The following is a 22,398-nucleotide window of genomic DNA, read 5'->3' as shown; positions in this document are numbered from 1 at the left end:
CTCTGAACTCCATTCCAAGAAATCCAAAGCCCTACAGTGAGATGGATCCTTCCAAGAAAATGTGATGTCCATAAACACTGGGTGTACAAGTCAAGAGGAACGAAGTGAATCAGTATTTACTCCAATTGCATTCTGCAGAATGTACAATATACTTGGAAAAATATGTCTGCCACACCCAATTGCTTTAGTAATGCATGTTGGAACACAAATGGACATTTATAGTATATGCATAAAAACTGAGATTGTTGGCAAATGGAGGCAGATTTGAGAGTGAGTAAATGTTAACTTTTAAATACGTTACTGTTAGTGCAATGTCTGCAGTCCTCCTCCCCCTTGCAGAGTGTGGTACCAGATGTTTAATGTTGCACATGGCAAAGTAATATATGTGTTTTAGATTAAGCATTGTGTGTCATGACCACGATTGACCGGACTGACAGTGTGAAGCTAGCAGGTTAAACAACATTATTCTTAGTTTATGAAACATCTGTCTGTAGAGGAGATTGACTTGATGGGCTCGCTGCAAAACCAAATCTATACCTCAGCTAACGATTGGGGTGCTTCATGGGAAATAGGGTTGGCGGGAGCCCTTCTACCCATGTGTGCGCTAAAGGAACTTGCTTTTGTCAGAGTTGAAAACCGAATGAATAAAGATGTCGATTGGTTCTCCTTTCTTTTGAGCATGTCCCTGCATCCCTGGATCTCAGAAGAGGGCAACATTGTGAAAACACTTAACTGAAATCTGAAAAATAAATTGGCGCCTCTGCTTTTTGGAGAGATTACCTAGACCTCCCTAAGCAGTTCTTGATGCTTCTCAAGGACTGAGGGAGTGCCTGGCAATCTCCATCTGAATGTCCAGAGACACGAAATCACCTTCGATTACAAGTCTCGTTCAATTTGCATCTGACTGGGAAGTTTGGCCCGTGTGGTAGTTTGATGCAAATCGCAGATGCAAATTGTGTGTAATTCCCCTTTGCAGAGGTGCAACTTGTAGTCGATTGCAATGGTGCACCCACTAATTACCATTCCCTACTGTAGCAGTAATTAGTGGTTTTAGCATTGGGGTGCAGTAATTAGTGTGTGTGCAATTTGCACTCGTGATGATTAGCAGACCTCTCGGAATCGTGCCAGATGAAGATATTTAAAGCATTTTAGAACATTGGAACCTCCATTGAAAACAATGGAGTGCTCCGGGCTTATAATGGCGGGTATAAGCCTGGAGCTCCAACATTCCAATGCTTCTTTGTGGCTGTGAACAAAGGCTTCAGGGAGCCTGTGGGGATTTTAATCCCCTCACGCTCCCTGAAGCCTTTGTTTAATTTGTTAGAACATTCTGCCCTCTAGTGGCAGAAGGTTCTAATAGCCTTATAGCCCTTCGTAGCAGGGTTATACCGGCTATTAAAGTCCCACTGCCTTGTTAAAGTCCCTCGCCTTCGGAGCGGGCCTTTAATAGCCGGTATAGCCCCCTACGGCGGGCTATAAGGCTATAGTATTGCCTCTTTACTATGGGCCTTTTGTTAGGTCTCTCGGCAGAAAACTTTTGCTGTATATTACCACAAGGCCTGTTGGCATCAAAAAGAACAAGATCTCTTCAAGGTGCTTTGCATTTGAGAGCGAGAAGTATTAAAAAAAAAAAAAGACGGCAAAAGTGAAAGCAGGGGAGCGCGCGCATGCCGGCAAACACGCAAGTGGTGCGCGCGCAGCAGCGCCAAAAGTGAAAGTAATCACGAACGCAAGCTTTAGGCCAGCAAAAGCCGGTGGGTAGCACTTTGAAAATCCACTTACTAAATGTCTCGCAGAGCAGCAAATGTGCTGGCTCAGGCGAGACCTAAAACGCCTAAAAGCTCCCATTGCACAGCACTTAAGAGTTGACATTTTCCAGGCCTACTGGAATTATACAATCCTGCAATCATAGATCTTTTTTTTTGCTTAATTATGTATTTGACACATTTACCATGTGATCCATTATCGGCTAAATAACCTGCATAATTTATCAAAAAAAGTGTTTATAGCTCAATCAATCAAAAGTTACTAAAAACGCAGCGGCATGTGTTACTGCACAGTGGACAGCCTGTTGCACAGATTGGCGGGTCACTTTTCAGTTGTTGATTGCTACATTTGTGCATTAAACCAGTATTAATGAGGTGGAAGTAATATCACAAAATGTCCAACATTGAGCTGCATTATTTGCCTTTCCGTCCGACATAAATTAGTGAAACCTGGTTATTTTGGTCCTCCTGTACTCCAGTGGCCCAGCATAAGGCTGAAACCAACAGATACGACTTTGCCTTCCCAAGAAAACTAACTGAAAATGTTGATACTATCAATTTATGTCTTAGTAGTGGTTTGTTTTATTTTCTTTCTGCTGCAACACTATTCTTAAGTTGTGACACTATATGAAAATAAACTACCAATGGCACATTCTAAAATGAAAGGCTTTTGCCAAGCTTCACTAACATAACAAGGATACAGCTTGGGCAGGAGCAGTGTAAGTTCCCATTATACAAGGAACAGTACCAGCAGCTTTTCTGTGGCAGCACTGGCAACAGGTATTGCCACTGACCGGCCTAATCCTAGTCTCCAGAGGTGCTAGCGGAGTCTGTTAAAATAGCAGTAACTTCCATTGACACCACTAGAATGGGAGCAAATATCCACATTGACTGGTAAACTAACCCCTAATGGAAATCTCAGAATCACCCATTTTAAATATATTCACCAAAACTACCACACACCTCTTAAATTATATAAAATCGGCCTCCGGGACACGAGTAATTCCAAACAGTGTGGCCAACCCAATGCAGATTTTTGGCACCTGGCATGGCAGTGTAATCTTGTTTTGAAATATTGGGAAATATTGGGAAGAAGTAATAGAATGTTTAATTGTTGTGTCCAATCTGTCCAGTGCACACCATCAATTTGCTTGTTATGCTTTGAGCCTCAGGTAAAAGGCACATTGGGGAAAGTTTTGAGAATTGCTTTGTTATTAGCAAAAAAGGCGAATATCGCTAACCTGGGAGAGCACTTTGGCCCCTCGTCTTGACCACTGGATAAAGGATATGGTGTATTGCAAAGAAAATCTTGAGCTTTATTCAGAAGATTTTCCATCATCGGCCAAGCCTAAGGACATCTGGGAACCATTAAGGCAATATTTGGTAACAAAAGGTCAAAGCGAGCCCTTAACTGATGGCTAAAAGGTATCATTAGGTGACATGCATTCCTCACTCTGTGATTTTGGGTTAGTATGTGGTATTCAGTTTTATGTGCACGAACACTGCGATATGATCAATCACATCTGTTTTGTTATTCTTTTTGTTTGTTGATCAATGTACTGCCTTGCATGGCGGCATCGCGATTTGTATCTCATCGAAACCCAATAAAAAGAATCAACAAAAAAAAAATAGCAGTAACTTAAGGCACAGACAAGTGACTGTGCATTTGTACTCTCCCAACAAATTCTCTCTTTATGTCATGAGTAGATAGAAATGGAGAAGGGGGTTAACGTCAAAAGCGGGCAGCGGATCTCCCCACTAGACAACCGTACTTGTAAGAACTATACCGATGTAACATATGATTACGTGTGCCGCCCGGCCTCCGGGATGTGGGCAGTACGGCTGTGTATACTGCACGGATAAATGGTTACGGGGGGTGGGAAACCTGCATTAATGACATTTGTCCTGAGTGTTCTACGGTATATTTGGTCCTGCAATAAAAATGGTTTGACAAAAAAAATGAGTAGATAGAAATGGATGACAGCGCTGCTTCAACCCCACAGATCCTAAACCTAATGCACTTGCTGGAGAGGTGTTCCTACAATCTGTGGCTTCCTAAGCTCAAATACCAGCCTTTCGTTTCTGACTGAAGAGTGAGACAGCAGGTGATGAACAAAAACTTCTGTGTCCTGCAATCTATATAAAAATTCAGAGCAGCTAGGTGTTGGTGATCTGGATAAACAACACACTTATTGGAGCTTCAAATAAGTGCATTATACAGAGAGGGCTAATTAGATAGATTAGATAGGAGTTAGAGTGTTGTATGCCATAAAGTAAAGAGGGTCATAAAACAAAGATGTGTTAGAGGTGGAGATGGAGGATGATGGATCAGGAGAATGGCGAGCGAAAAGGGTGACGGGTCGGCCTGTACTGAGAAAAAGAGGTGAATCAAGTATAGTGAGAGGAGTAGGGAAGGGTGGAGGAGGAGGCTGCTAATGGACTGGGATGATGAGAAAAAAGATAGTCAGAGAGGAAGGGGATGAACAAATGATAAACTGTGGTGCAGCAGAGAAGGTGTGTTGGAGAGCGATAGAAGAGAGTGATGTGTGGGGAGGGTGATAGAGACAGAAAGGATGATCGGAATAGGAGATACTAGTGGAGGAAAGGAAGAGAACAGGAAAGATGATGGAATGTGCAAGTGATAATTTTGAAGGGGTTATTCAGTTTGAGGAACTCACATCAGCCATACATTTCCACTTTATTACCTTTAAATTACATTTTACTCAAAGGTCTAACTGCTGAATATTGATTGAAAAACAATCCACCAAATTACAAGTCCAGTCACCACCCTCAGAAGCCGTACTCTTGTCACAGCGGGCAGCTAAGTGTAGAAACAGGCTCACGTTTGATGTTTTGCCAACATGGATTGCTTTTCCAATTGTTATTGCACTTACTTGAAGTACACACACACACACACACACACAACAGTAGTCACAATAGGCATGCCCCCTACCCAAGTCTTTGTAAAGCTTCTGCGTGCTGATGAACACAATCTACATAGTCCATGCCTTGGTGAGGCTGTTCAAAATGTTGAGAACTGCCAGTAAAGAACAGGTGCAAGGCAGCTACATTGCAAGGTCCAGTTAAGCACACAGACAAGCACAACCGTTTCTACAGAAGCAGTTCAAGCTTCCTTTAAATACACAAAATCATTACCCTATAGGCAGCAGCAGGGAAGTTAAGTAAAGCTGACAGAAGAGGTTGAGATGCTAGGCAACTCCATTCATCTTCATGGCCCTCTCGAATCTTAGAACCAGCCCTGATTCAGATTGGTCTGACAAGTCAGTGTGTGGGCTGTTTTTCTGGCTGTTTGTGGGCCTGTTTAATGGTCTGTTGGGACGGTTTTTAGGGCGATCCTAGGCAGTGCGCATGCGTTTTCTGCAAGACCTGTTGTAATCAATATACAGAGTGTAATCCTGCCTGCTGCTTGCCATTGGTAAATTTTTGCATTGCTCTTCTTTCCTGGCTCCTTTTTGGTTGCCGCTCCCAATGCATCACTTCCGTTTTATGCAGAGGAGCACCAGCCAACGACAGTTTACTTACACTGTAGGTGGTTATGTGTTTCGTTTAGGGACTACTTTTATTTCCTGCTTGTGATATTTTATCACCACGGCGCCCGCCTTGCGGGTCGCCGTGCACATAACTTTTATGTGCAGGGTGCCACGCCTCTCGTTTTACCATGGCTCCCGCTTTCATGTTTCAGCACGGTGCTCGCTTTCATGTTTACAACAGCAATAGCTCCAAGTCTCGCAAATGCTTGTTATTGTTGATGTCTCAAAACAAACACTGCCGGCAGCACGATCAAATTTATGCAGTCTTCCATACCTTGCAAAGCACTTAAACACTGTCAAAGCTGCCCCAATTTGGAAACATGGGCCACTTTTTTAGTTATTTAATTCACTAATAGGTGCCACCTATATATTGGTACTGGGACTATTTTGTATCCCAGTCTGACCCTGTTTCCCATTACTAAACTCCCTCTATCGATCCATGGGTTCAGCTTAGCAGTGGGTGCTTTTAATTGGGGGCCAGGAAATTCAGCTATACACAAAACTTTTATGTGATATAGTTGTCAATAACGACGAGTTTTCTTCCACATTTTCAAAGTGACATCACAGTGAATACTGGTTTTGCTCTCTGCTATATTACTTGAAATCAGTGGGCAGTTTGCACGGATTAAGCTTGTAGGCACATTCTTACAATGAGAACATGGACTTTCAAGCCCCAGCGTGCAACTAATTAAAAAGTCACTACAGGTCAAAGGTGAACCTCATCACTGTGGGTCAAGTGGCAGGTACGTTATAAGGATATATATTTAATTCTGACAACTTGCATAAAAAAATAAGATGTCTAATATTGGTTAATTAGAGCCCAGATGGATTTTTACGATTTCTACCTGAAAAAAGGTGTATATTGGATCTAAATTGTAATAGTTTACATGAACTGTGTCGATCCTATAAAATGTGGTATTGCTTAGACCCCCTGGGAACTGAACATACACTGAAATAACACAACAGTTATTTTGTGACACAAGGAACTAACAAGTTTGTAGAAAAATTTGATTTTTTTTTTTTTTTTTTTTAAAGATGTTGCCTGGTACCTCCACGTTCTCGAGAAGCTGTAAAGCGTACCATCTTAGGAAATCTTGGTACCATCAGCGAGGCATATTTTGTGACCCCCAGTGGGTATTGACCTTGAATTTGTTATGGATTGTCAGTTAATTCAATCCCACCGAATGAGAAACAATACTGAATTATACACTAAACTTTCAGAAACAGTGGCAAGCAAAAAAGCTCAAGCTGTCAGGCATCCGCCAGCCCAGCAGTACTGAAAGAAAGCTTAAACAATCATTGATACTGGCAATTATTTTGGCACTTGGGTTTCATTTTAGGTTGATCCTAGCGCAGCGCGCATGGGCTGCCCTAGGAGAGGGCCTCTTGGAATCCCTCCAGACTTTCATAAAACTTGTGCGTGTGGCTTTAGTTTTGCCACACATTCTATTGGCCTTTGCGTGTGACTTTCAAAAATTGAAAGCACGCAATTGGTCAAAGGCGGGTGCATGTCCCACCTTCTCTCTAAACGTTGACTCCAATGACCTAGGGGTCTCGGAGCCAGCAGCAGCGCAGCCGGGTGCCAGCTGCATCCCTGGCTCATGTTACTCATTAACCCAGCGTGGTTTCTTTCACTTTTGCAACCGCGCTTGATTTTAGTTCCATAAACGGCACCCCCTCAGACTCTCGCATGGCTTTGTGTGTGTGTTTTTTTTCTTGTTTTAAATGATACAGCAGCATACCATAGAATCTTCCTATCATTTAAAACCGTTTAAGTTCACAAATCAGTGGTAACTTAAATCATCCATCTTACTCTTTATAAATTATGCTGCCGCTGCTGCATTTGCTGCTGGTGTGCGTGCGCCTCACTGTCCGGCACTTGCCGTAGGACAGATCTAAAGGTCTGCTGGGCCTGCACTCTTCCATCAAACCGGGAGGCCCATGCCAGGATCACGGAGGAGAAGGAGGCGTGACAGGGCTAGGGCGCGTCACTCAAGCAACTGCAAAGCCAGCAGTGGTGTGGAGCCTCAACAGTGACATACACCACAACACCCCTATCATCGCGTGGAATTTGCAGCGGCTTCAACTCAAACAGCAACATGGAAGCCATCAAAGTATTCAACAACGAGGTGAGCATCCGAGGAGCATTACTGTTTGCACAGATTTCTTCCTGCACAGGGACTGGGAGCCAGTATACAGTGGACTGCACCTGTTGCCTGGAGTATGAATGAGAGCCCTAGTTGTCTCGTAGTGCCCTCTTTTGGAGCCCCTGCCTCGTCTTGCAGGGGCAGTTTTCACAATAGCAATCCGATCCGCACCTCTGCGATGCAGACCGGGTTATATTTCCTCGTTCGGATCTAACTTCCCCCGTAGCAGCCCCCCCCCAAAAAATGCAAATGGATTTAAACGCTACTTAAAACGTAGCGCGCTCTTCCGCTTCTAGGGTGCCTGATCTTGCAGATGGGGTGTTCAGTGTCAAATTTGCAACTGTGCTGCACCAAATTCACAGTTTAATCAGTGTTCATACAGCGGTGTGTAAGAGTGCACCACGCGTTGTGACCCATCTATGGGCAGTGTCTTTGGTTTACAGGTCTTACTCAAAGCCATGTTATATTTTCCTGCCCCCTTTTCACCGACTCAATCTGTACAACAACAAAGTTACACCCTGTGGTATTGATTAGTCTACAAACCCCCTACGGCCCAGGCTCATACTACGCTTAGCCACGACGTTGAATCTCATGTGAAGACTTATAGATAGATACGTCTCAGAAAACTGCCATGTCTGAAGGGCCCAAACGAAAACAACCTTTTCAGCTGCAGGACTTTTTCAAGCAGATGCGTTTTGTCATTATTGGCCTATCTATAAACGTGTACATTATTTCTGATCATTTTTAACCCATCTTTATAGATTATTTCTGTTCAAATGTATAAAGTGTCGCTTCACTTTCTGCTCATGCCAAACGTTTACGGTGAAGTGTCCTTGGTGCAAATGGATTTTCAGTCATTAACATAACTATCAGTGTGTCCATCAGACATTTGTGTTGTTGAGATGCAGCTAGCTCTTTTTGGAAGAGTGCCAGCGGCACGTGCCGGGATTAAATACTACTATGAGCTAGATCTACATGTGCTCAGTGTTTGCATTGCCACCCAAACACCAAGTGGTAGTTGTTAACCTTTTTAGTCCTGCATGCATGCACAGCCAAGCAATGCTGCAGCCATCTTGGCCATGTTCTAGTTAAGCATTTCCTGCATACTGTCATGGTTACCTAGTTAACATAAATCTTAAAACAAACAGACATCGGTGAAGCAGTGTAGTGAATCCAATAGCTGCTATAAGTGTTGCATCTTGCTAAGTCCAGTCTGCACTGTCAGAGGACTGGAGAACTAAATGTAAATAAACCTAGTGCTAACAACATTATTTGTACACATATTTAGGAAACAGTTGTTAGATTTACTACCAAGTTCGTTTGTAGGTACTTATTTGACTATTACCATATAGATGTGTGTATATATATATATATGTGTATATATGTGTGTGACGCTGGGCGTGGGGGGTGTGTGTGTGTATATATATATATATATATATATATATATGATCCAAATTTTCCACGGTCGGCTGTAGGCTTGTACTTTTACTCATGACTTGAGGGAGTGTTTCACAAGATACCATTATCCTACTGTTGCCTAGTAATTTACCAATTTTTTGTAAATATATGTAGTGACACTCCATTGCTTTTGCTCTATGCATCTAGACAATGTGATTTTCTGACCTCAGACAAGGGTCCGCAATGTGAAGAGATTTCGCAGCTGCTTAAATCGCAATAGAGCAGTCATGGGGACAATTGATGGCGAGAGTCCTATTGGCTATGCCAAAGCTTGTTTTACTATTGTCTTGCAATAACATTTTTCCTGGAATTCGATTTCTAACCAGTTTGGTCGTCCCACTGTATCAAACACACAATAAGGGTGGCTTGGGGGAGGTTTCATGAGCTACTGCATAGTGTTAAAAGAAGGCGTAATCACGTATTGCTTGGAATTGTAGTTATAATTTTTTCTTACAAAAAAATTAATCCCCCTTCACAACTTCATTTTTGCTGTACCAGTGAATATCAAAGCATTGTTCCAGGGACTTTCACCGATCTAACTTATTCTGCCTTGCACATCTTCGCCTCTTTTGATATGTACATGTCTCTGAACAGACAGTGACGTCCAACTAAGTTGAAATAGAGGTGCGCAGGTGCAGCAGAAGGACAGAAGTAAAGCGAATGGTATACTTCACAGATCAGGTTTAATGCCTGCACAACTGAAATCACACACTGGAGGAAAACTGTCTAAAGCTGAACACCCACAAGGCCGAAATTGTGATCTGCGGGAAGATCTCATCACTGTGGGACTCCGCCCAGTGGCCAACCGAGCTAGGACGGACAAACGCCAAGAACCTGAGGATCAGCATCAACAGCAAATTCAACATGACTGCCCAAGTCAAGGCCGTCCCCGCCTCATGCTTCCGTACCATGAAGACGCCCAGGAAGATTTTCAAATGGCTCCCAGTCAGCACCCAGAAAACCGTCACATGCGCCCTGGTCATAAACAAGCTGAACTATGGCAACACCTTCTATGCTGGGATAAACATTTTTTTTTTTTTTTTAATCACCAGAAAGCTTCAGACCTCAGTGGTCAGAATCACCCTGAACCTACCACGCTGCACTCACATCCCACCACACCCGAAGGTGCTCCACTGGGTCCCCATTCACAAACTAGCATAATTCAAACTTCTCACCCACACTTTCAAGGCCCAGCATACCTCAACAATCGAATCCGATTTCAGAAACCTTCCATAGATAAAGTGCTGTAAAGACATGGGTGAGGTTTTAGAGAGAGAGGCAAGAAAGCTAAAGATAGGGAGAGAAAAACAGAAGGAAAAGGGGTTGGGGTCACTGAGGGCTGAGGTAGATTGATCACTATGGTTAAAAAAGTGAGTTATGAAGAAGTAGTTGCAGAGAGAGGTAGAGGTGGACAGGTAGAAATTCAGCTATAGATCTAAAGACAGGTGCAAGTTAGAGACAGTGGTGAGGTAAAAAAAAAAAAGCAAAACGAGAAGAGGTATAGAAAGAAACATCAACTAAAGAGAGTAATGAGGCAGCGACAGAGGTATGGAGAGCTGTGAAGGTAGAGCGACAAAGGGTGAAGTAGGGAGAGATGTTAAGTTAAAGAAAAAAAATGTAAGGTTGATAAAGAGATGGAGAGAGGCTGGGGTAGAGAGAGTTATTTGTGAGGTAAAGAGAGGGTTCTAAACAGGTGAGGTAGATAAATGTAAAAAGAAGAAGGAGAGGCAGAGATGGAGAAGTCTGAGAAAGCCGTGAAGAGGCATGTGAAAGAAGGTGAAGAGACATGAGAAAGAAGGTAAAGAGACTGAGAAGGTTAAAAAAAAGGTAGCACAAAAGGAGTAAGATAGTGGCCAAGGAGAGATAGATGGTTGAACGATAGGGGGAACTGGCAAGGTAACAAAAAAGGTGACGTAAATTCAGAGGTTAGATAGTGGCTGAGGTAGAGTAGACATAGGTGAGGTAGTGAAAGAGGTGTAAAGTACAAACAGAAATGCGGCAGACCTGAGATACGGAATGATAAAAAGAGGGATGAGAGAGCCAGAAGGGAGGCATAGACAGTCAGAGAGGAGGTAACCAAGTAGATGAGTTTGTTTGAAGTAAGGAGTGAGACAGAAACAGAGGCGTGAATAGCGGCGAAAAGTGTGAGGTGGGCAGAGAGCTGAGGTTAAGAGGGGGAAATGTATAAATGTAGCGGTAGGAACAGAGTGTTGAGAATGTGAGAGAGGTACAAGCAAGGCAGGATAGAGAAAGTTGTATGAAAAGATGAGGTAGACACAAGAAAGGTAGACAGTTGAGAGAGAGATAGGGTAGGCAGACATGTGGAGAGAGAGGTGAGGTTAAGCAAGAAGTTACAGAAATGTTTTTTTTTTTTATTTAGTTGCCCAAGGGCAAAAGTGGGCCCCGGACAGGCATGCTCAGATGTTACATTATAAAAGAACCTGGTTTTACCCCTACCCTTATCTCTTATTCAGGACTCTTCCCCCTCCTGGAAGGTGGTGCCCTGGGCCTTTGCCCAAGCATTAAAACGGCTCTGGTTGTAAACTATACATATGACACAGGGAGTGGGTTTTAAATTGAGTGTAGTCTTCTACTGCGTCTCAAATTTGTGGCAGCCACCCAAAAAAATCGAATTTGTCAGTGCTAATGGATTAATAACACTCTGTGGCTCAAATTATCCATCACAGCTTCAAAAATTGATTTGTCTCCAAAACGAGCACCAAAGAAAATAGTGAGAGTGCCAAAAGTCAGAAACATCATGTAGTACTCGCTGCCAAGCCCTCAGAGGCTCTGATCCATTCTGGATTTTCAAGATAACCACGGACTATGCAAATGAGTTCCATTTAGATCTGCTATACTTCTTATGTTAACTTCAAGCCAGTCCGCATTTTTCAAGCTCTAGGAACCAAGCCTGCTGGGACTCGTAGTTCACGTCCACGTATTTTAAACTGCAGATTACTTTACGCTCTTTGCTACAAAAATGAGGAGTGGCTATTATCTTTATTTCCTCGGGCCGGTAGGACGCTATATAAACACAATATGCTTAACAATGGGAGCAACCAACATTTTTCCCCTGAAATTAGAGGCGATCTCAGTGATACGGCGACCCGGATGGTTTAGATTGAACCAAAATCCGGCTCAAGCATTCCAATACCTTGATCTATGGCCTCTATCATGGTAGATGGAATGTGAACAGGGTCACTGCTCAAACTTACAGAGGTGCGAGTAAAACTTTTAACCACCCATCTACTGTTTACAGGTTTTTTTCCAATGCGGGCCACATAGATATTAATCTCCCTCTTTGCACTTGAGCGAAAGATATCATTCTGACCCAGGAAAACACACGAAACTGATCCACTCCATATTTTTGAGAAGGTGCGACTTTGGAGCTGGGGAACCAGGTTCGAGTCTCGGCGTCGGCTCAACATCCTGTGATTCTGGGCAAATCACTGTATCTCCCCGTGCCTACCAAAAATGAATGAATGAGTCCTTGTGTAACGTAACTGGTGCTCATGTAAAGCGCTCCACTACCTTCTGGTCGAGTTCAAGCTACAGAAAACTGCAAAAAAATAAAATAAATAGACGATGGCCTGTAGTAGTTAAATGGCCGGCTATGGTTCTAATCCCGGCTTCCTCACGTGATCGCACTGCGTGACCCTGGCCAAAGTGTTTAATCCCCTTGAGTTTGTTGCTTTAGCTGCCAAAATTGGGAGCGATTTAACAGAGGGAAATTTTAAGCACTGCTGAAAACATCGACACATTCGATATCCCCAGTTCCTCCTCAAACACAAAATAATGAGCAAATGTCAGCAAAGTGCAGGTGTGTGCTTTTTAGGAGGTATAGGTAAAATGCTGTGGATTAAGCCGTTCATGTAATAGTGCGCGTTGAAAATTAAACAGATGCTCAGCGCTTATACAACCACTGGAGCGAGTCAAGGCGCTGCGGTAGAATGGGATATATAAAGGTACGCACGGGTACGTTTTCGGGGTCCCCTGCTCTGGCCTGGCGCGTGCACAGTTCCATTTGATCACATGCCTTTCATCGCGCCAAGGAGATAAGTGCCAACCTGGATGAGCTGTTAGCCCTCACATGTGAGTAACAGAGGGGCCACCCTGAGCCGAACATTAAAAAGCATCACAATTAACTTCGTCTTCATTACGTATTGGAAACTCATTGAAATGCTTTTACATTTTACGATTGGAAAAAAAACTGGTGTGGGTGGTTTTACGCATTTGTTCGTCACTGGTGGTTATTAAAGATGGGAAACGTGTTATTGCCTGCATTACCGAAAGTGCGGGGTGAATGGATTCGACCTGTAAGAAAGCAATGCGAATGAATAAACAAACGTACAACATGCTGAATCCTTTCCGGGGCTGGTACACAACAAGCCATTTCTAGGATGGGGAAACGGTTGCCGCCTGCAAATGAACATGCACACATCACAATTACAAAGTCCGAGAACATGCACGTCTTGGTACAAGGAGACACACTTACACTATCCACATGCCTGTGATGGTGAATGCCGGCAGCGTAATCGGCAGCACCACCCAGGCAGGCATTTTGGATCCGGGCATCCAGGAGGGATGCTTTGGCACGGGAGGCCGGGGCCTCCAGGTGTGGCCCTGAGTGTAGCAGGCCAGCTTTGGTGCATGGGCAGCAGCTCACCAGTGGAAAAAACAATCCCAGCACAGCGTGGAGCAAGTTTAATGCAGCCTCCTCCCAACACAGGGTCGGTGTCCTCCTGGACCGACCGAACTTTAAAGAAAACTCCTCCCGGCACAAAAAGCTCCTCTGCAGGCAAACTTTTCCAGGCACGAGGTGGCTGCGGCTGGATTATAAACAACTTCTCCCCGCGCTGGGGTAGCGCTCCGCCAGACACAGCTTCAATGAAGGCATCGCCCGGCGCGGGTATCTGTCAGGCTGTGGTGGTGGTTTGGCAAACGGGGCCTGTTTCCCGGGGTGAAGAGCTGCCTTACTGGCTTCTGTGTCCATGCGGCGATGCTCAGTATAGACCCTTGCACTTCTGCGGCCGGCTTCCAGGCGCCAACTTTGCCGGCGTGCTCAGCCGGGTGGGTCTATGTTGTTGTGTCAGAAGTTGCTCCTGGGGGCGGTGGCTCCCCTTCCCAGGCCCGGTCTTGTCTGCATGGAGATGGTCCCGCCGCAGACAGGGGGGCGTACGGACCCCCCTTGCCCCCACCCTCCCTCCCCTGTACAGCAGCCTCAGCACGATCCCCGCCCGGCTCCTTGCTTAGCGTAACCAGCCCAGCCCGCCCCTCCCAGCCTGGAAGCACCGCCCCTCGCCGACGGCCTGGGCGGAGAATCAGGCTGGGGCAGGCCTCCGCCCCCGCCTACGACGCGTGGAGGGCCACAGTCTGTCAGGAGGATCAATAGAGCCGCAGTGTCACACTCACCCGAGTGCTCAGTCTGAGAAACCGAAAGCCTGGTCTCGCTAACTCACCCGACAATTAAGTCTGGGCGGAGAGAGAGCACAGTACACTCTCTTTCAGATACAGAGATCAGTTATCCCAGAACAGTTCGGCTCTTGCGCACACCACGCAAAGTCTCTCAGTCTCTGATTGGGAGCCAGGTTTGGCCGAAGGCCGTACGGCCGGCTCCGGGGGACGTCTCCTCGTCCGGTCCCACAGGCTCCCTTCTCACTGGGTACCCCCACATCTTCGGAGGACCCGTTCTCTCGTTCTCCTACGCCGGACGGTGGGGGCGCGCTCCGCGAGGTGCTCGCCTGCCCTCCTGGTGAGCTGCCCCCGTCTCCGGCTTCGAACTCCTCCTCCTGCGGGTCGGTCTCGGGGGGAGCTGAGGTGACCTGTTTGAACCAGGACGCATTTCGAGTCATTGTCCGTGTTCCTCTCCTGACTGACACCATGGTGCCCTGCACTCTGGTCACCTCCCACACTTCCGGTTCAAACGGGGTGCGATACTTCCAACTTGGGTACCGGTCTCTCATGATGACCACGTCCCCCACCTGGAGACTCCTCGCTTGGGCTCTCCTCGCCCGACTGGCCTTCTCGTTGGATGTCCGCCTTCTCTCTTGGGCCGCCCCTTGATCCAGCGGCCGAGGCTGCCACACTTGGCTCGCCGGGATGTTGTCCCTGGGGGCTTTCTTGAACAGCAGATGCGCTGGCGCGCACTGAGTGGTGCAGTGAGGTGTCCTGCGGTACGCGCTGAGGAACTGTGAGAGGCATAGATCCGCGTCTTCCCCTTGTTCGACTCCGATCCTCAGCGCCCGGTTCATCGTGCGCATAAACCGCTCTACCTCTCCATTCGCCTGGGGCCATTGCGGGGTAATCTTCCTGTGCCTGACCCCTCGAGCTGCTAGGTAGTCTTGGAATTCCCTTCCTTGAAAAGGTGGCCCATTGTCCGACCGGACTTCCTCAGGTAGTCCCATCATGGCAAATATGCGGTCCAACGCCGCTCTCACCTGGCTGAACGCTGTGGAGGAGACCACTTCCACCACCGGGAACTTGGAGTGCGAATCCACCACCACCAGGGTGTGTCGCCCGTCCGGGAAGGATCCAAAGTCCACACACAGCTTGGACCAGGGTTCTAGGCATGGTTCTTCCGTGATTACCGGATGAGGTGCGGGCTCGCCCCCGGTGATGTTACACGAGTGACAGTTGCGGACGACTTCCTCAACCATGGCATCCATCCGAGGGAACCACACCTTGCTCCGCAGCCTGGCCTTGGTCTTGGAGACGCCTTGATGCCCTTGGTGCGCCAGCCGAACCACCTCCCCTTGGAGACTCCTCGGAATGACTAGTGTTGCGCCTCTCATGACCACGCCATGCGGCCCTTCGCTGAGCTCGCTCTGCGCGTTCCACACTTGCTGTCGAAAGACCCTCTCGTCTTCGTGGGGGGTTGCACCCCGTCCAGGAAGTTCCGCCAATTGCGGTTCGCCAGCGTGCACTTCACCTTTACGAGGCACTCATCCAGCTCCGTGGCCCTGCTGATGTCCTCCAGCGTGAGTGCCACCGGGCACGCTGCCTGCGACACCATCCTGACGAACTCTTCCGTGCCGCTTTCATCCGACTGATCAGGGTGTGATGGGGCCGGCCCCGGGTGCCGGGACAGGAAATCCGCCGGGTTGTTGGCCCCAGGTCGGAAGACGACCTCGAACCGGTAGGCTTGCAATTGGACTGCCCATCGCTCGATCCGCGGGGGGCCCAGGCGTGCCGTGCCAGCGAAGAGCGGGACCAGGGGTTTGTGGTCGGTGACCACCCGGAAGTCGTGACCATACAAGTAGAGATGAAAGTGCTGACAGGCCCACTTGATGGCCAGCGCCTCCCGCTCAATCTGCGCATACCGCATCTCGGTGGCCGTCAGTGCTCTGCTGGCGTATGCGGTCGGGACCCATTCCTTCGCCTCCGTTTCCTGCATCAGGACTGCGCCCAGCCCAACAGGGCTCGCGTCCACCACCACCTCTGTCCGCCTTTGAGGCCGGAAGTACGCCATGACCTTGTCGTCGATTAGCGCGTCCTTGACCGCCTGGAACGCGAGATCTTCCTTCGCTGCCCAGGTCCAGGGTTGGCCACTCTTCGTGAGAAGCCGGAGCGGCTCCGACAGGGACGCCAGGTTGGGAATGAAACGTCCACAGTAGGTTGCCATCCCTAGAAAACTCCTGACTTCGGTGGCGGAGGTGGGCCTCGGGGCTGCTCGGATTGCTTCCGCCTTCTTCGGATCCACTCTCAGGCCTTCCCTCGAGAAGACATAGCCGAAGAACTCGACCGACTCCTGGTAGAAGGAGCACTTGGCCTCGTGCAAGGTAAGGCCACTGTCTGCCAGCCGCTGCAGCGTGTCCCGAAGATGCCGATGGTGTTCTTCCAGAGTCTTCGAGAACACCAAGATATCGTCGCTCAAATTGATGACTCCCTGGAGCCCCGAGAGAGTCTCCCGTATGGGGTTTTGGAACACTTCAGCCGCTGACGAAATCCCGAAACTCAGCCGCTTGTATCTCCTCAAGCCAACGTGGGTGGAGAAGGTGGTGATGTTGCGGCTGTCCGGGTGGAGCTCTAGCTGATGGTATCCCGCGTTGAGGTCCAGTTTTGTGAACCACTGTGTGCCGTTGAGGTCAGCCACAATATCGTCCATGGTGGGCGTGAGGTGTCTTTCGCGCTTTACTGCCTTGTTCGGGAGGCGCATATCCACGCACAAACGGATGGCGCCTGGCTGCTTGGGTTTGGGCGCCACGACTAGGGGGGACACCCACGGGGTGGGGCCGGATACCTTTTCGATCACCCCCAGGTCTTCCAACTTCTTCAACTCCTCCTCCACTCGTGGTCTCAGGTGGAATGGTATTCTCCTGTGGCGCAGCGCCATGGGCCGGACTGTCGGGTCCACGTGTAGTTTGAACTGTTTCCCGCGTAGGCACCCTAGACCTCGGAACAGCATGGGGAAGTCCTTCAACATCTTCCTGGCATGCAGATCATGCACTTGATTCGCGAAAAACACCAGCGCCAGATCTTCGGCGGTGTGACAGCTCAGTAAGGTGCCCCTCTTGCCTTCCGCCACGTGGAACGTCGTGGCCAGCTTCCTACCGTCGCTGACGACTTCAACGTCAATCACCCCTCGCAGGGACAGCGGCTTGTCACTGTCATATGTGAAGATTTGGGCTTTGGAGGGCCTCAGGGGCGGTCGTGGCGACAGCCTCTCATACTGGCAGCTGTCCATTACGTTCACCGACGCCCCCGTGTCGATGAGAGCGCTTACTGGGGATCCTGCCACCATGATGTCACACATGGGCGGCGGCCTTCGCCTCGTGCCTTCCCGGCCAACGAACGAGACGAAGAACACTTCATCATCCTCTACCTCTTCCACGAATTCCTCCTTGGTGTTGTCTCTCAGGGCGGCGGATTCTTCCTCTGTCAGTTGGTGCACGCTCGCCGTCGCACCTCGCGGGCCCCCAGCACCGCCGCGCATCCGTCCGCCTCGGCAGACCTTCGCGAAATGGTTCGCTCGTCCGCACTTCAGACACGTTTGTCCTCTTGCGACGCACCGCCCGCCAGGCGGGTGACCTAGGCCACAGTTGCCGCAGGTGTCTCTTTGTGGAGCCCTCGCGGCTCCGCGCTGCTGGCTCGGCCGCCTCTGCAGCACATCCACCCTCTCCTCCTTGACTGCCGGCGGTTTCGTGGCCACAGCCGGCCGGTTGAGGGCTGCTTCCATCACGTCCGCCCGAGCGTTGGACAGCTCGTGAGACCGGCCCAGGATTAAGATGTCCTCCAGCGAGATGCCTGGCTGCCGTAGGATTAGGCGCCGCAACGGGACCGACCTGCACCCCTGGATGAGCTGCGCCCGAATCTCTGCTCTCTGGTCCGGTAGTTCGCATGACAGCGAGAGTTTTCGAAGGCGGGCGTAGAAGACGTCGACGCTCTCTGTTTCCTCTTGTCGTGCCTGGCGGAGCTTGAACCACTCGAAGTCGGGGTTGGTTTGGGGGTCAAAATGGCGATTTAGGGCCCTTATGGCGCCCGCATAGTCGTTGTCGTTCCCTCTATCTGGTAGGGTCTCGAAGAGGTCGTACAGCTCCTCGCCACCGTAGCACATGAGGAGAGACCTCTTGACTGTATTGTCCGTCTCCCGCACCCTGACCAAGTAGTGCTCCAGCCGTCCGATCCATGATCGCCATCGCACCGCCGCTGTAGAGGGGTCCGACAGCTCGCTGAACGGTGGCAACGGGGCTACCGCACTGTGTCCAGGTGCGGCGGCTGCTGGTTGCGCGGCCCGCTGCTGTGGTGGCTGCGCGGTGCCACCTCCGCTGGTGACAGGGGTGGTCATGCTTGCTGCCCTTCTCCGTCACCTTTCCACCACCCCGGCCGTGGCTGCCGGTCTGCTCTCCAGGCGAGACCCTTGTCACTCTCCTCCCCCGCTTAGGGATGATGTAGGCTGCCTGGATGTCGCTGCGCGCAGGCGAGACCAACGGCTGTGCACCGTGACGCAGATGGGCCGCTTGGCCGGTGCTGCGCGAGGGCGAGACCACCGGAGCCCTTCTTCTTTATTCACCAAGCTTTATTCATACGATCTCTCCCTGCAGGCACTTGCATGGACGCCACTGCCCCTCGCCTCACTCTCGGGGCCTTGCACACCAGAGCAGCAACGTGCTCTCTTCTCCCCACTCAGACGCGGGCCAGGCTCACGAGGGCCGACACCCCCCTCCGACAGAGCTTACCGGCACAGCACAGGACGCCGGACAACGCGCGCGCGGCCCCAGCCAGCCAACGCGAGGGCGCGCCCAGGAAAATCCTCCGCGGACAGCCTGGAGCACCGCCAGCTGGATCAGCAGGTTCGCGGGGGGGGGGCGAGGCGCGGGTAGGCTCCGCTCTCGTCGCCAATGTGGTATCGTGGGGGCGGGGGTACAGGGTAGGCCTAAGGACAGTGAGTAGCTGGGGGATAATAAAGGACACAGCAGTCAGGGTCACTGGAGTGGGCCAAAGACCACGAGCGGTCTTGCGCCCGTTTATTTATGCCTTCGGGCGTGCCCGCCCTCCGGGTGCGTGGGTGCGTGCTTAGCGTGGCTGAACGGGCCGGGTGGCTCCGTTACCACAATCTCCACGGGGCATCAGGCAGGGTTGCCAGCTGTAGTGTAGAAAAAGGACTTATCAATTGGAATGCCACTCTGGTACCAAGCTCATTATAGTAGTAAAAAATCTCCTAGTGTCACCTGATTTATCACTCATATCAGCTTAAACTATATTTTGGAAATTATGATGTCTGAAAAATACACACATTTTTGTCTCAACTTCACACTGTTCAATTTTAGTTAACATATATTAATGCAACCCAAAAAACAAACTTCTACTTTAGTGGGCTGGACTGCACACAGGATAACTACTTACATATGGGAGGAGAGCTACCAATAGCTCAAGGTGGCAGGGCCTCTGGCGGAGTCCCCTTCCTGGACGTGGGCAGTGCAGCATCATGTCCAGTGCACAAGGCGGGGTGAGGGATATATAGGTCTCCCCCACCACGCTGACGGCCTCTTTGTCGCACCGGACACGCCGCTGTCGCTGCCTCGCTGGACACGCCGTCTCCCACCCTACCGCTTTCCTGGCGTGGTTGGTGGCAGGAAGTATGGTGAGAATGTTGTAATGTTGTACTTTTTTTGTTGCAGGCGGAGTTACAGGGCGATCTGGAAGCAAATGGGTACAGAAGGGTATCTCTGCGCGGCACCATAGGGGGTGCCAGAGCCAAAGCCCAGGAGCCTCATGGGAGGTTCCTGGAAAACCGTGTCGGCGCCCCGTTAGTCCTTCGGGCGGTTGTGGGCCTGAACAACCGGGGGCTTGCCTTGCTACGCTCCGCCCTGAAAGGGGCGTGAGTAATAAGAGACTATGTGTCACGTGATCCGGGAAGAGGATCACCAGAAGGTGCAGTACAAAGGTGTTTCGCCACCGTGCTGCTAGGCTCATCAGGTGGGCAGGGGCGAGAAGGCTGCCTGCCCTTGGATCGCCCATAAGCTAACCCACCAGATTAAATAACGTTGTATGTAATAAACCTGCAGCAGTTTTCCCAAAACAAAATCTGTGTGGTGTGTACTTATTTTGCATGCATGCTATGTGCTTGGTGGTGGGGAGTGTTGCCATGATGGTGCTATAGTCTTGACATTCGTCTATTGAACTACTTACACTACTTCACCCTAAAACAATGATTTGTAGGTGACAAGTTCAGGATGAGAGATAGTGCCCATAAAGAGCTGGAGTGCGGTGGGCCATCTCCCTAAACCACAAAGCACCCCCTAGAAGGATGAGCACATAGGGAAAGGAGCGGGAGACTACAAACACAGCGGATCCTCAAAAGGTAAGAAAACTGAATTCTGGGATTCACAACACATCACTGGTCTCTGTTGCAATTTCTAGGTCAGTCATGTGACACAACATAAGTAGAGAAGACAACTTACAGGTTACCAGTTTCATTTCCGTACACCTGTATCCCAGCACGTGATTAGAGGACCCTTGTTTAATTGAGTAACCCATTAGAAGAAAAACCAACGACATAGCCAAGACACTTATGTCCCCACGTGTCATCACAGACATTCAATGCCAGCCCCTTCACAAATTGAGTAGAAAGATGCATCACTGTAACAACTAACAAGCATTGGTAATGCATCGGTTTCGCCTTTGTGATGAATAAAGAGTTGTTATCATCAATCACAGTCCGGGAGAAGGAAAGAGCTCCCAGACAGATAACACAGGAGTGGAAAGGATGTGGTGCAGTGGGCAGAGCTGCTGACGTGAGAGCTGGGGATCCCGGTTCAAGTCTCCGCGGCGCCACACAACATCCTGTGATTCTATGCAAATCACGTAATCTCTCTGGGTGATAAATTGTTATATAAATATGCTGCAAGAGTAAAAGGCAAAACTTTATGAAAGTATAGTTCCACCAAAGTGGATGTGAACAGTATTTGGGTGGCGGGAAACTGATAAGAGAAGCAGATGAGGAACAAGCATTAGTAAAGGCAGGAAAATATGCTACAGCCAACAGAAATGGAGGAAAGGTAAGTGGCACGCACAGGAATCAATGTGAAGCAAGGAATGAGAGGGGCGGGATGTAAGTCCCTTTTAAGACTAATTTTAAAAACAATAGATTTCTCAAGCACAGCACAAGCGCTGTGCAGGCGAAACCTAATAAGTACACATAAGTAAGTGAAAGAGCAGAGAGGGAATGACTGAAGCGACTACTCTTCATCTATTTTCTACAACCGTCTCTCCTGAATTCCCCTTAACTCATGTATTCCAACATTGTATATTTTACCCCCTCCCCACACAAACATAGCCCCCTCATGAGGCACCTTATTGCAGACAAAGAATGCCAACATGAGCCATTTCCTTTGAATTACACATCTCCTTTTTATCCAATCAAGTATGCTCCACCCAACAAAACTGTTAGTTCCTGGAGAAGTGTGGCTCAATGGTTAGAGCAGCAGACCTCGATGCAGAGCACTGGTCCGGGACCAGGGTTTGATTCCCGTCGCGGCTGGGTTTCGGGCTATAAATTCCGCGGACCGGATATTCTCACCTCAGTGCCTATTCTAATCATGGGTCCCACGCTGCAACTCTGGGCAATAGCTTGCTTAATCTCTACAACGGCCCCAACAGCGCTGGGATGCCTGGCTTCACCCTGGGGAGGCCCAGGAGTGGACATTTCACAGGGAAAAAGCCAGGAAGGGTTCCCTAGCGGTATGAGTACAGCGCCGGGAAACCCCGAACCGGGGTAGCTGTGCGCTATATAAGTACAAGCACATTTACTATAACGTAAAGAGACACTGCAAAATATATGTGTAAATAAAATGTCCATAAATTAATACATCTCAGATTAACAGGTGTGTCTCTCATGCGCTCACTGCCTCTACATTCAAAGTTCAATTCCCAGCATCTTTAGGTCTATGGTTTACAACACCACAGGATTCTTCCATTTTCTCTCAACCATACTAGCACCTGTGATTTTTGGAACTTCCATATCTGGAAAGCACTGCT

General features: G+C 48.9%; 1 protein-coding gene across 1 annotated transcript in view; it reads right to left on the bottom strand.

Moving 5' to 3' along the window:
- The window catches only part of LOC146867262 (transmembrane protein 150A-like), a 640,885-nt gene extending 626,779 nt beyond the window's left edge, over positions 1–14,106 (bottom strand). The window contains exon 1 of the mRNA XM_085603926.1: positions 13,418–14,106. Coding sequence (XP_085460052.1) covers positions 13,418–13,497 — 80 coding nt within the window. The 5' untranslated portion in view covers positions 13,498–14,106. The remainder of the gene's footprint in view (positions 1–13,417) is intronic.
- Between the last annotated feature and the right edge of the window lie 8,292 nt (positions 14,107–22,398).

Source organism: Triturus cristatus, chromosome 1_2, assembly GCF_964204655.1.
Source record: "Triturus cristatus chromosome 1_2, aTriCri1.1, whole genome shotgun sequence".
NCBI lineage: Eukaryota > Metazoa > Chordata > Amphibia > Caudata > Salamandridae > Triturus > Triturus cristatus.
Note: the sequence above shows the minus strand (reverse complement) of the source record. Positions and strands in the feature narration are given on the sequence as shown.